Source organism: Suricata suricatta, chromosome 16 (assembly GCF_006229205.1).
Source record: "Suricata suricatta isolate VVHF042 chromosome 16, meerkat_22Aug2017_6uvM2_HiC, whole genome shotgun sequence".
Lineage (NCBI taxonomy): Eukaryota > Metazoa > Chordata > Mammalia > Carnivora > Herpestidae > Suricata > Suricata suricatta.
Genome location: NC_043715.1, coordinates 292,135 through 305,702, shown reverse-complemented (window position 1 = coordinate 305,702; position 13,568 = coordinate 292,135). Strand labels below are relative to the sequence as shown.

Genomic DNA, 13,568 nt, shown 5'->3' with positions numbered 1-13,568 from the left:
TTACCTCCGCCATGTTCGAGAAGCTCTCTCTCGGGCATCTGGGTATTGACCGCAGCAGGAATCGACGAGCCTTTGTTATCAGGTCTACGGGGTCACCCTAGGGGACAGGCACGGCCTCAGGTCAGGGAGTCCCGTGAGCAGTCAGGATGCCCCAGCTGCTCACTGTGCCAGCGGGGGCTGTCACAGGCCTCGAGCCCCAGAGAGCTGGCCGCACAGGTCTGTGAGGGGTGTCACCTGCCTGGGCCCGGAGCTCCTGGCTCCTGCTGGCAACGGCCGAGATGGCGCCGGTTTCCCCAGCCACGAAGAGACGGATCAGCTTTAGGTACATGTCGACAGCCACGTGCAGGAAGGCCTCCTCCCTGGTGAGGGTGTCTTCGTCAAAGTAGGGGAGAAGGCTGGAGGGGAGGAGATGCATGAGACTCTAAAGACCCCACAGAGGTGAGTGGCAGTCAGCCCAGAGCGGCCGCTCATCTGAGGCATGACCTCATAGGCATCTTTCCCAGCTGGAGGGAGTTACTTCGTAGTACTGAGACCTAGTACACCCCCTCTGACCCGAGCTCGGCCCCACAGGCGGGGGCTCCTTCACTGAGCGCGCTGGCAGCGGCCAGGGAAGCGCAGTTACCTGTAGAAGGCGAACGGCAGCAGGCGGACATGCTGATCTGGGGCCAGGCGGAGGAGGACGTGCCCCAGGCTGCCATCTGCAACGCCAGGGGGGGTGGGTTCAGTGAGCGCCACAGGTGCCCCCCCCCCCCTCGGGCTGGGAGGGGTGGCATCCTCATTGTGGGGAGCAGAGCCTCCCCGGGTCCCCGGAATGCTCAGTGCCCCCATGAAATTCTCTTGTTTAAATGAGTTTACTCTGCATTTATCCCGAAGTGTAGTTTATATACTTGCCAAGAAGATACACTTTCTAAAATGAGAAAAGTCAGACCCAAGGTCTCATTCTTAACCATCTGAAAGTTATTTTTCAAGAAAGATTAAGAAATGGGGTTTGCAGCCTGCCTCTGCTGGGTCACCGGTGTTCCCAGACGGCTAACTAGGACAGATGCAGGCCGTCCTCCCCTGCTATCAAGTCTCGTGGCCCCTTACCTGTCTCCGTCACCTGAAAGAGCACCAGCCAGGATATCCTCCTCTTCCCCAGACACCCCAGGAGCTCAGCACAGATGTCCAAAGCCTTTAGAGTGTCAACAGCCTGTGTGGCCCACAGAAGAGGGAGGCTGACGATAAGGTCATGGATGTCAGCACAGCCACACACTGGGGAGAGGGCTGACCTCCCCCTCGAAGGCAGCCTTAAGTAGTGACTGTCGGGGGGACAGGCCGGGGACCCTCACCTCAGTGAGCACGAGACTCCTGAGAACCCCTTCAAAACTACGGTTCCAGGGCTGTGCTCCCAGACCTTTCTGAGGCCTTGGGGTGTCGTGCAGGCCACAGTGGGGAAGTCACCTTACCTGATGAGGCCTTCCCTGTGGTGTCAGATGTGATGAAAGCAGGCCCATCAAGGAAAAGAAAAACAGGGGAACCAACAGCTGCAAACAAAACAGGTCCACTTACAGCCGTGAAGTTCCTGGGGCGTCCGGGGCCTCAGCTCATGATCTCACGGTTCATGGGGTCGAGCCCCGTGGGGGCTGAGTGGACAGCTTGGAGCCTGCTAGGGATTCTCTCTTCCTCTCCCAAAATAAATACATAAACAAACAAAATCCCCTACATTTTACCCTCTAAGAACACTAAGGAACGTACAGTGTTCTTTGACCAAATATCTAGAAGCAGAGGACGTAAATCTTTAAAATTGTTCTTTCTTCATAAAATCCACTTAAGTAATTTCAGGATAAATTTTTACTGACTGGGTCATATGTGCCCTATATGTGCCCTTAACCTCAGCTTGCACAACTGACAGCAGTGAAAAACCAAGCTGTTGCTCAGGGTTTCCTTAGCCTGTGAGCTTACCCCCACCCAGCCTCACTCCCAGGCTGCTGGTGGAGAAGTTTATGAAATCCCTAGAGAGAAAGCCACCCGTCCCATCCTGACCAGAGGCAGGAACCTGCTGGCCTACGGGCTGGTTGGGTAAACTCTGTCTGGGCACTGCCCTCTGCACACACAGGGTTGGGAGGCTTGGTCCCACTAAAATCACTTTCAACAAAAACAAACGTAGGAGAATCCCCCTTGTGGGTTTTTCCACATGAAATTGTAATTACCGAAAACCTCAGGCAGGCTTATGTCCAGACTGACAGGTTGTCTTCCCAGGTTTTTGTTTGTAACTTATTTTGGGAGCTAGAACCTGCAAGTTGGGGAAGGCTCCCCAACTGTCAGCGCAGAGCCCAGTGCGTGGCTTGAACTCATAAACCACGAGATCATGGCCTGAGCGTAAATCAAGAGTCAGATGCTTAACCAACTGAGCCCCCCAGGCGCCCTGAATTTCCAGTTCACCAGGGCTTTAGCCGGGGAGAGACTGGAGGGGCCCCGGCTGTGCGAACGGGAGTGCAGAAGGCCCACTGGGCAGCTGACATTCGCCCTGGCTTGTGGAGAGGACACAAGCTACATAATAAGATCAAAAGTGAACTCGAGCATCAAATATTACTAAACCTATAAACGTGGTAAGTTTTACTTCCTAATGAAGTCAGGACAACCAGGCACTTCCTGTCTGTCCTTGGAAAAGCACAGCTCAGGAGGTGAACCGTGAAGAACGCAGCTGATCAGAACACGGATAAAGCAAGCTTGCCAGAAAAGGAAGTGAAAGAACTCCATGTCTTGCCTCCTCTCCTTGGCAGCCGAGCCGCTGCAGCCGGCTCCCGGCGCGGTCACCGCGGGCTCGCTGGATGGCGAAGTAGAGTGCGGCGGCAGAGAGCCAGGCCGGGTCCGGTGCAGGGGACGCCGTGTCCGGGGAGAGGCAGCTAGGAGACAGGACATATGTCACCACAGAAGCCTCCCATCCTGTGACTGTCAGGACGTCAGCCTTGCCCCCCTTCAGGTGAAGCACGGAGGGGCATTAGAGGTGGCAGAAACCAGGTCTGTGTCCCCAGCAGAGGCCCATGCCCACGCCGGGCTTACCCCACTGCTTAGAGACCAGTCTCCCATCTCGTCAACAGGCTTCTGTGCCAGAAACATGAGGAAGGCGTAGGGCCTGGTCAGGGCACCTGGTCCTGACTGGCTGAGCTTAGCAAGAGGGTTGTGGTCCACAGGCCTCTGACCTGGAACCCACCGCTCAGAACCTTAGGTTCTCTCCCAGCAGGTTAAAACCCAGGCCCAAAACGAATGGGATATAATGCTGTCCTTGTCCTCTGGGACTGTGGGTACTCCTGGCCCTGAGCAGTAGGCCGGGCACCTCGGCAATAAAAGGAGGCTGGGTGGGACAAGAGTGCCTCTAGGAACACCGTCCTCCGCCCGTCCAGAGGGCACCGGAGATGGCCAGCTGGGCAGACCGGGACCCATCCCCGTGATGCTGGCACTATCTGTCCTGGACCAACTGTGGATGTAGAAGAGGGGCATGTGGGCAGCAAAGCCGGGCAGGGACCTGCTAATGTCAGTCTTGCCCAAAACACTCTTGGGCATCCGGGACTCCTGTGTAGCGCTAGGTCGGGTCTGTTTCTTCCCTCGCACACAGGCCTCGGCAGAGCCTTCCCTGTGGCCTGTCCCGACCCCAGCGTGTTCACGGAGATAACCCAGTGCTGACCTTGAAGAACAGCGACGCTTCCTCCCCTCTTCCTACTTACCTCCTGCCGAACTGCCAGGCCTCCCGCAGCCTCTGCAGCTCTCGGGGCCAGGGGCCCTGGAGGCATCTCCCCCACCGATGGCACAGTTCGGGCTCCAGATGTGGCCACCACAACTTCCAGAAGACAGAGCACCAGTAAGCAGATCACGGGAGGCTATCCTGGGACACCTCTTCAGTTCCTATAGCCAAGACTGAACCCTCGAGTGACCACTGAAGACCCGAGTCCCACTGCCGCTGACACTGCTCAGCACAGCTCACATTCACCCAACACCTCCTATTTTCAAGGAGGGCCTCATGCACTTGACTTAGGTCCAAGGCCGCTGCAGGAGGTATTCCTCCTCCTCTGCAGACGACTGAGAGCTGGTGTTTTACACACGGGACGGCTCTTGCAGTGAACTCCACCCACGCGAGCCACAGACTAAGAGAAAAGCGAAGACACTCGGGGCGCACCAGCTCCAGTCCTGTGGCTGCCAGAGTCCGGACTCCAGCCCACGGCACCAGGAGAGCTGCGTGTCGTCAGGACTCTAAGAGCACAGGGCACCCAGGGCCTAGGCCTGTTGAGTGTCCGACGCCGGATTTCAGCTCAGGTCATGATCTCACGGTTCATGGGAGGGAGCCCTGCTTTGGGCTCTATGCTGACAGCATGGAACCTGCCTGGGATCCTCTTTCTCAAAATAAACTTGAGAAAGCTAGCAAAGACACGCAAAGGAAGCCCTCACTCTCAACCTGAGAGTGTCAGGCCACGCAAGGGCCAGGCTGGCAGAGGGCTGAGCGCCTCTCTTCTCAAGTTCTGAGATGGCGGTCTGTCGGGACAACAGGTGGAACTGAACAGGGGGAGCACAGGCAATTAGGGTTCAGCTCAAGCCAACGCAGAACCACAGTGAACCCAGACAGACACACGTTCTCACCCAGCAGGCACAGGCAGGGAGGCCTGTCCTCCTCTGCTCTGATAGGTCACATTCCGCCCCCCCCCCCCATTTTTTCCAAATGACCAGGACCGGATCCCCAGTCATCATGGCAGCCCCAGGAGCGCCCCGAGGAGGCAGCTGTGCCTACCAGAGCAGAAGTCAGGACTAGGGGGCACTCCGTCTGGCTTGTGGTCAGGACCAGGTCGGCTGTCAGGCAGGGGTCTCTGCTTTGTGAACAGGCATTGAGGAGCCCCTGAGGGAAAGAATGTGCCAGAGGCTCAGCGGTCTGCGTGCACACCCCGGCCCTGGCTTCAAAGTACAAGCGAGCGCGGCTTTAGCCCAAGCGGTCAAGCAGGCCCTGGGGAGGCGCGGAGGGGGGACAGTTACCCTGAAGAAGTGGACTGTGAGGTCACGGGGCAGGGCACTTCCACCAGAGAAGTTTCTCTGCAAAACAGCACAGGCCAGTGAGCAAGGAACCAACAGGGGCGTGGGAGGGAGGGCGGCGTCTGCCCAGAGGCTCCAGCGGAGGAAGGAAACCCCCTGGAGGACGGCGGCCAGATGCCAGCACCACTGCTGACCAGAGGCGTAGCCTTACGTCCACTGGCAGCTGGGCCCGGAACCCGCAGCCTCTCCACGGGGCTCCTCTGTGCAGCCAGACCCCCAGCCTGCCCACTTTGGCCCCAACAAGGGCCAGCTGCTGAGGGCGGCGCTCTGATGGCCCTGATCCGGGGATCTCTCTCCACCCCCGTTCTGCATTCTCAGACCCGCCCGTCCCACACCTGCAGCCTCCACAGCCCCTCCCAGAACACCAGTCTCTTCTTCCTGCCTTCTAAGTCACCTTTTAAAGCTGTGAGTGAAGAGGACCTTAGTTCAACCTCTAGTCATATCTGCACACTTTTAAGAACTAAGGACACTTCAGGAGTAGAGGCTATTCTGAAGCGTGCAGAACCTGCTTGGTCCTGGTCACCTCGCTGACCCTGACTGGATGCAGACTTTCGTTTTTCTGGGTAAGGTCATGGGGTGCCTGACCCTGAACAGCGTGTATACCGGATGCAGGGCAGACTGGTGGGAGCAGCGGTCTCCTTGGCACCTCTGGCTTTTGTGTGCCCGCAATGTCAAAAGTGGAAAGAGATGGAGGCCCGTGGCCTGCAGGACTTCGTGGGCCCTGAGGGCTGAGAGTTGAGGACGGCTCCAAAGAGGGACGGAGCTCTTGGGGAAGGAGCCACAGCGCCCCGGTTCTGGCTGCGGGAGGGGGCTGGGCACACAGAGGCCCCCGTCCCGGCTCCCGGAGCAGCCACACACACTCAAGCAACTGGCTCCACGTGACCACAGATGCACTCGTGAAGTTTCAGGACCCGGCAGCCCTCAGTGACCGATCATCCCCGTCCCTGGGTCCCAAGGTTGCTCGCCCACACCTACCAGCTCAGAGTTAACCAAGTGGAAGAACTCGGTGCAATCGGGGGCGGCCAGCTGTCTGGCCTGGGGGCTGCCGACGACCACAGACGGGGGCAGACCAAGGAGGATCCTGGCAGAGAAGGGCTGCGTCAGCGGTGGTGGCGTGGTCTCACTCCACGCCCCGGGAGCAGACTCAGCTCCGTAGCCACTGTCCCGACTTGCTCTAGGACCGGAGTCCTTCCCCGGGGCCGTGCCCTGCCGGGTGCACTGCCAACATGCACGGTATCTCACCCCACAGCCTGGGGTTAAGCTGTTCAATAGCCAAGTGAAAGGTGCTGCACAGTCTACTGGGAAAAGACATGCCCTCCTACTCCTAAACATGGCTACAAGGAGCATCTCTGAGCACACATGGTTTTCCTTGTGAATTCTTTAGGCTACGTCTTTCAGCAAAACAGCTCCTGAGTCTGAAGAGGACGGCCTTAATCCAAAGCTTTAAACCCTGCTCTCTCCATGGGGATGCCAAGGGGAAGATGCTATCACAGGCTAGGGACAGGGGACAGAAACAAGTCACCAGTGGAAGGAAATTCAAGTCAAGATGGACTGTCCACCCAGTGCAGTGCTACCGTTGGCACGTGAGCAGCAACTGCTGCCTCTGCAGGCGGGTGGCCACATCCCACCCACTAGCCAGAGCCTGGAGCCTTCTGCGGAAAACGCCGAACAGGAAGTGCCCCGGAGGAGGTGAGCAACCGCGGGGTGCCACCGGGCCCTGCTCCAGGTCAGCAGCCATCTCCTGGAAAAAAACAAGCCCAAAAGGTTCACGAAACTCTCATCGCTGGTTCCAGATGGTTGTCCCCACAGGTGAAGGCACAAAGTCCTCAGGGCTGATTGTCAGCCCCAATCAGGACTCTGAAATGAGGCTGGGTGGGCTTAGAGGAGTCTAGGAATGACTGGAACGAGTCTTTTCACTTGGAAATCACTGAAAAATTGCAACAGAACAGTACAAAGAACATCTCTACCCAGATCCACCGAGGGCTAACATTTTACTGCTTATCATTTGCTCTTTCACTACACATAGCGGTGTGTGCACACACATAATTTGCAGGTGAATTACAGTCAGAAGGCACGTACACAGTAGGCACTCAATAAATGCCTACTGACTGAAAGCACAAAGTGTGTGCAGTGTCTGCGCATTCAGATGCACCCGCTTCAAAGCATCGCCCCTGCCACGTGTGACCCCGTGTGACCCCAAGTCCCAGGCCACGGCGTCCGCCCCTCACGCTCCCACAAAAGCCAGTCACGACGATGCGGCGGACAGAAGGCATGATGAGGGGGTTGGGGCCCTTTGTTGTGGGACGTTCTGGTCACTGGCAGGTTGAGTCTCCCCTGTGTCCCAGACCTCAGCCTCCACGGTCTGTCACTCCCCACATCCTCTCTAGTCGAGCACTTGAAAAGCACAGACACCACCAGGAAGCAGGAGACCAGCTCGAGAGGCCCGGACGCGGACAGGTCCTCGGACTGGAAACTCTACCTTCCACCTCAAAGCGAGAGCCTGTTGCCATGCCGCGGCACCTGCCTTGGGGAGAAGAGCCGTGGCCTGCGGGCAGGCCCTAAGCCCTCCTTTGGCAAGTGGAGGGTTATCTGTGTAACTTCTCAGAGCCAGGCACCCAGACAGGGCAGCCAAGAGCTACAAAGTGGTGGAGAGCAATCATTTGCTACTGAAGCTGCTATTTGCTCAACGGCCTCTATTTTGAAATTTCAAATGTCCCAAAGCTTGGAGTTGGCTATTGTTTCTGCATTTTCTGTGATATTCACTGGTGAAGTGAGCACAAGTCACTCTGGGTCTGGGCCATTCCGTACGTGATGTGGGTCTTCATTATGTGGGGGTGCCTTAGGGCCTGTTACGTATATTTCTAATAAATATCTTGGGGTGCCTGGGTGGCTAAGTCAGTTGAGTACCTCTTAGCTCCGGTCATGATCCCAGGGTTGTGGGATCTAGTCCCACAACAGGTTCCACAATGAGTGTGGAGCCTTCTTGGGATTCTCTCTCTCTCTCCTGGGGGCTCCTGGGTGGCTCAGTTGGTTAAGCATCTGACTTCAGCTCACTTCATGATCTCAATGGTTTGTGGGTTCAAGCCCAGCATCAGGCTCTGAGCTAATGGTGTGGAGCCTGCTTGGGATTCTTGTCTCCCTTTCTCTCTGCCACTTCCCCACTTGTGCACACACTCTCTCTCTCTCTCTCTCTCACAAAATAAACAAACTTAAAAAAAATTATCTGCACCCTCCCTGGTTCACATTCTCTGTAAAATTAAAAAAAAATCAATAAAAATAAATCTTAATAGCAGACAACATAAATCAAGTGAAACACCAAGTTTTACATGTTTGACCTCACCTGCAATCTGGAAAAAATATCCCGATTTCCTGTGCAGCCACTGAGAACCAAATCAGAATTCTCTGAGTAGTTGTAACTTATTGAACTGAAACAAAAACACAACAAAAGCCTCCTAAGTATCTCCTGATGTATAGGCATTCCAGCTTCCCCTCCTTCCTCCAGAGTGGCATGTGGTCACAGAGCCAGGAGGTCCCAGAGGACCATGTGACACCCCAGTCATCAACAACAAACAGCAAAACCTAAAACAAAATACCAGCAACCTCAATCTAGCAACATCTAAAAACAATTATGTGCATTGACCAAGTGGGATTTATTCTAAGAATGCAAGGTTGGTTCAACACCCTAAAATCAATGTAATGCACATATCCACAGAATAAAAATACAAAGCCATATGATCATCTCAATAGACACAGATAAAACATTAGACAAAATTCAGTACCCTTTCGTGATAAAAACACTCAACAAACTAAGAGTAGAACGGAACTTCCTTAACCTGATAAAGGCCATCTATGAAAAATCCACAGTTAACATCATATTTAATGATGAAAGACTGAAAGCTTTCCTCCTAAGATCAGAAAGAAGACAAAGTTGTTTTCTGTCACCACTTCCATCCAACACTGCACTGAAGTTCTAGCGAGGACATTCACTCAGAAAAAGGCATAAAAAACATCCAGACTGCAAGCGAAAAAGTTAAACTGTCTCTATTCACAGATGATATGATCTTGTATATAAAAAACCCTAAACAATCCCTAATAGAAAGCTACTAAAGCAAATAAGTTCACAGAGTTGCAGGACATGAAATCAATATACAAAAATCGCTTTTACTTCTATACACTACCAATGGATTATCGAATAGAATAACTCCATTTACAATGGTGTTAGAAATAATAAAATACTGTAGGATAAATCTAACCAAGGAGGTATAAGACTTGTACACTGAAAACTATAAAACATCGTTTAAGAAGTATAGAAGGCCTAAATAAACGGAAAGGCCCCCCATCTTCATAGCTAGGAAGTCCCAGTCCTGTCAGAATGGTGGTAGCGCTAACACGCGTCCACACCTACGGTACAAGCCTACCAGAATCCCAGCTGGTTATGTTGAAACGGACACGTTGATCCTGAAATTCCGATGGAACTGCGAAGAATCTAGAATCCCCTAAACAATCTTGGGGGCGGTGGGGCATGGGGGAAGAACTTGGGGGGATTCACATTTTCCGATTTAAAATTTCCTACAAGCTTTCAGTAATTAAAACAGTGTGATACTGGCATAAGAACAGACATATACAGCAACTTCATAGAGAGATCAGAAACAAATTTTCACCTATAGGGCTCGCTGATTTTCAGCAAGGGTGTCAAGGCCATTTAGTGGGCAGGTACAGTCTCTTCAACAAAACGTGCTGAGACAATTGGATGTCCACCTTCCAAAGAGTGAAGGGAGACCCCTTCCTTATTCCCTGTACGAAAATTAACCAAAGAACTAAATGAAGAGCTAAAACTAAAAAGATGAATTGGACTTCTAAAAATTTATTTTTATTGTCATTAAAAAAATTTTTTTTTTAATTTTTATGTTTATTTCTTTTTGAGACAGAGAGAGACAGAGTATGACCAAGGGAGGGGCAGAGAGAGGGAGACACAGAATCGGAAGCAGGCTCCAGACTCCGAGCTGCCAGCACAGAGCCCAGTGCGGGGCTCGAACCCACGAACCGCGAGATCGTGACCTGAGCCGAGGTTGGACGCTTAGCCGACTAGGTCACCCAGGCGCCCCAGAATGGGAGAAAATACTTGCAACTCGCATCCAATGAGGGTCTGGTTTGTAGAGTACGTCAATAACACAACTCCGTAAACATCCTAATCTTAGAACAGGCAAAGGATGGGACATTTTCAAAGAAGACACACAAATTGTGAATCAGCAAATGAAAATATTCTCAATGTCATTAGCCACCAGAGAAAACCAAATCAAAACCATAACTAAATATACCAGTGCATGTCCATTAGGATGGGTATTAGCAAAAGATAATTACAACTATGTTGGTGATATGGGGAGGAGCCCTCCGGTATACTGCTGGTGGGAATGTGAAATGGGCAGTTTTGGAAAACAGTCTGGTAGTTTGTAAAAAAGTTAAAGTATAACACAGCACACCCCATTCTTAGGCATATGCCCCAAAGAAATTACAGGACCACAAAAAAGCCTGTACACAAATGTTCATGACACATTTGTTCATAGCCAAAAAGTGAAGACCCAAAGGTCCATCAACTAATGAATAAACAAAATATAGTCCATCCTTCAATAGGATACTACTCAGTAATAAAAAGAAGTTCTGATACATGCTATAATATATAGATTTTTAAATTTTTATTTAAATCTAGGGGCGCCTGGGTGGCTGAGTCGGTTGAGTGTCCCGCTTCGGCTCAGGTCATGATCTCAGGGTTTGTGGGTTCGAGCCCCGTGTTGGGCTCTGTGCTGACAGCTCAGAGCCTGGAGCCTGTCTTCAGATTCTGTGTCTCCCTCTCTCTGCCCCTCCCCTGCTCATGCTGTCTCTCTCTCAAAAATAAAACATTAAAAAAAATTTTTTTAAATAAACCTAAGGTAGTTAACATATAGTGCAGTGATGATTTCAAGAGAATTTAGTTACTGATCACATACAACTCCCAGTGCTCATCCCGAAAGTACCTTCTTAACGCCCAGCGCCCATTTACTCCCCACCCTACACCCCTCCAGAAGCCCCATCTGTTCTCTGTATTTAAGATTCTCTTGCGGTTTGTCTCCCTCTTATTTTTCCTTCCTCTATGTCTCCAGGAAGGAATGAAGACACTCACTGATTCCATTCCGTGCACACGTGCACGTTTGTCCCTCCTGAGAGAGAAGCAAGGGAAAAGAGGGCTGGCCCCCAGGCCTGCCTGGAACTGCACGTGCTGTCCCCAGCCACTAGGCACCGGCAGGAAGCGCTTGGTGTCCTGGCGGTGTCGGGATGTCACGTGAGTTTGTGAGAGTGCTGAGGACTGGCTGCTGGGCTTACAGACCCTTGTGGAGAAGGGGCGCAGGGGAAACAAAGGCGTCTGTCCTGCACTGTCTTCAGTAACCATCTGCATGAACCGTGTTTCTCAGGGGGTAACAAGAATGGTTTTCTATGATGTACGTAACAGATCACCCAAAATGTGGAAAATGGGACTGATTTCACTCGTCATCTGGACACGGCAATGTGAGGACAGACCGTGTCAGCGCAGCCTGCACGGTGCACTCCCAGCAGGAAGCCCTCACCCACACTGCCGGCCCCAAGGGTGGTGGGCCAGCCGCCCACTTCTCCCACCCTTTACACTTACGACCCACGTGTCGGGTGACAAAGCAGAAACACGAGTCACTGCCCCTGGCAAATCTACACACAAAGAAACTGGACTCACAAAGCTCACCTTTACTCCGAATGGACTCACATGGCTACCAGGATGTGTTCAGGTGCGCTTTGTCTAACCCAAGCAGTCGGAGAAAAAACACCTCCTTAGAAGAACCAAGAGTAAAAGTAAGATGCTTTCTGGCATCGGCATTCCCAACCTTTGGCAGAAGTCTATCAGCACGTCGACGAGCAGCGTGCACGCGGCCTGCAGGTCTCCGTCGCAGCCCCCCGCGGCAGAGGGCTCGGGGAGGAAGTGCTCGTGGATCGCCCACTGGTGGAAGTCCCACCTGGAACAGCAAACACCAAGGTCTCCGCTGAGGAAGGCTATAAACCAGGGTCCCAGCAGCCGGGACGTGAGCCCACAGCCCGGGGCACAGCAATGGCAGGTGCTGAGACCCAGGGCTTCTGGGTGCAGGAAGGTCCGCCACTGCAGTCAAGGCCTGCTCGGGGGCTGTCCCCTGGGTCGTGATCCCAGGGTCCACCAGCAGAGGTGTCCGGATCTGGACCAGACTCTGCAGGGGCTCATAGGAAAGATCCTGAGGATGTACTAACTAAAGCCGCAGCAAGAGGCACATGCCACTGTCATCTATGCAGAAAGGGTGAAGCCCAAGTAAGACGTCCCCACAATCCACAAGTGGGCAAGGAACAGAGGCTATAAAAGGCTGGTGCTTCGCCCACGCCACCTGGAACCGTCAGAATGTATCTGAGCATTACCCGCGGAAGGAAAAAAGAAACAGACCGAGCACAACTTAACATTCGGTGACCCAAGGGTACGAAATGCGTATTATGGATCCTCACACCAGAAAATGAATTGCTTTTCCTTTTCCCAGCGAAAAGAGAGGAAGGAGAGCAGGGGGACCCCAGGGTGCATGCGCCTGTGCAGAAAGCACTCACGGCTGGCTGCACACGGACCCTCCTCCTTGTTGGAGAAGCAGTTATTCCGTCCACTCGCTCCCTCTGCAATCTGACGCCACAGGACCCCGTCTCCCAAGGGCGAGCCGTGTGACGGGGGACAGGGGGACAGGGGCTCGGGACAGCTCACACCGGCCCCGCCCTCGGCCGCCCCCAGGGCTCCTGTGCCCCACCAGCTCCATTACACGTCCAGGACGTTTCCCTCGCTGCCCCCGCAGCCCCACATGCAGGGGCTGGTCAGCACCCCACCCTCACGCCCAGAACAGCACACACCCCGCCCTGTGGTCTGAGTAATTGGCCCTGGGACTCAAAGGGGCTCGACCTTAACTGACTTGCTCCAGCAGCTCAGAGCCAGTAGCGCACGCGGCACCCGTCAGCCCTCTGTCTGCCCAGCTGGCCACTGTGCTCTCCCCACACTCGAGGCCACACCAAGAAAGCTCCATCAAGAAGGCCACAGACAGCCAGGACCTCCACAGCCCCTCGCCTCACTGCCTTCCCTGCTCTTCTCCCGCCCGAGGGGTATGCACCTGCTCCTGCCTCCCCTGCCCGGGTCCTGAGTGTCCATCCCCCTAGTGACCTCCCAGGTCCTGAGTGTCCATCACCCTGCCCCCCGCCCCCCACCTGGGTCCTGAGTGTCCATGCCCCTACTGCCCCCCCACGTCCTGAGTGTCCATGCCCCTACTGCTCCCCTTCCTGAGTGTCCATCCCCCTAGTGCCCCCATCCCCGTCCTGAGTGTCCATCCTCCTACCCCCTGCCTGGGTCCTGAGTGTCCATCCCCCTAGTGCCCCCCCGTCCTGAGTGCCCATGCCCCTACGGCTCCCCCCTCCCGAGTGTCCATCCCCTACTGCCCCTTCTCCTGAGTGTCCATCCC

General features: G+C 54.0%; 1 protein-coding gene across 1 annotated transcript in view; it reads right to left on the bottom strand.

Annotated features, from left to right (window-relative positions):
- FANCA (FA complementation group A) overlaps positions 1-13,568 on the bottom strand; it is a 51,888-nt gene that overhangs the window by 381 nt on the left and 37,939 nt on the right. Inside the window, exons 30-42 of the mRNA XM_029926306.1 lie at positions 11,943-12,071; positions 8,396-8,480; positions 6,630-6,796; positions 6,031-6,136; positions 4,999-5,055; positions 4,760-4,864; positions 3,705-3,817; positions 2,747-2,885; positions 1,446-1,523; positions 1,087-1,189; positions 623-698; positions 239-395; positions 5-97 (exon numbers count right to left, since the gene is read on the bottom strand). Coding sequence (XP_029782166.1) covers positions 5-97; positions 239-395; positions 623-698; positions 1,087-1,189; positions 1,446-1,523; positions 2,747-2,885; positions 3,705-3,817; positions 4,760-4,864; positions 4,999-5,055; positions 6,031-6,136; positions 6,630-6,796; positions 8,396-8,480; positions 11,943-12,071 — 1,408 coding nt within the window. The remainder of the gene's footprint in view (positions 1-4; positions 98-238; positions 396-622; positions 699-1,086; positions 1,190-1,445; positions 1,524-2,746; positions 2,886-3,704; positions 3,818-4,759; positions 4,865-4,998; positions 5,056-6,030; positions 6,137-6,629; positions 6,797-8,395; positions 8,481-11,942; positions 12,072-13,568) is intronic.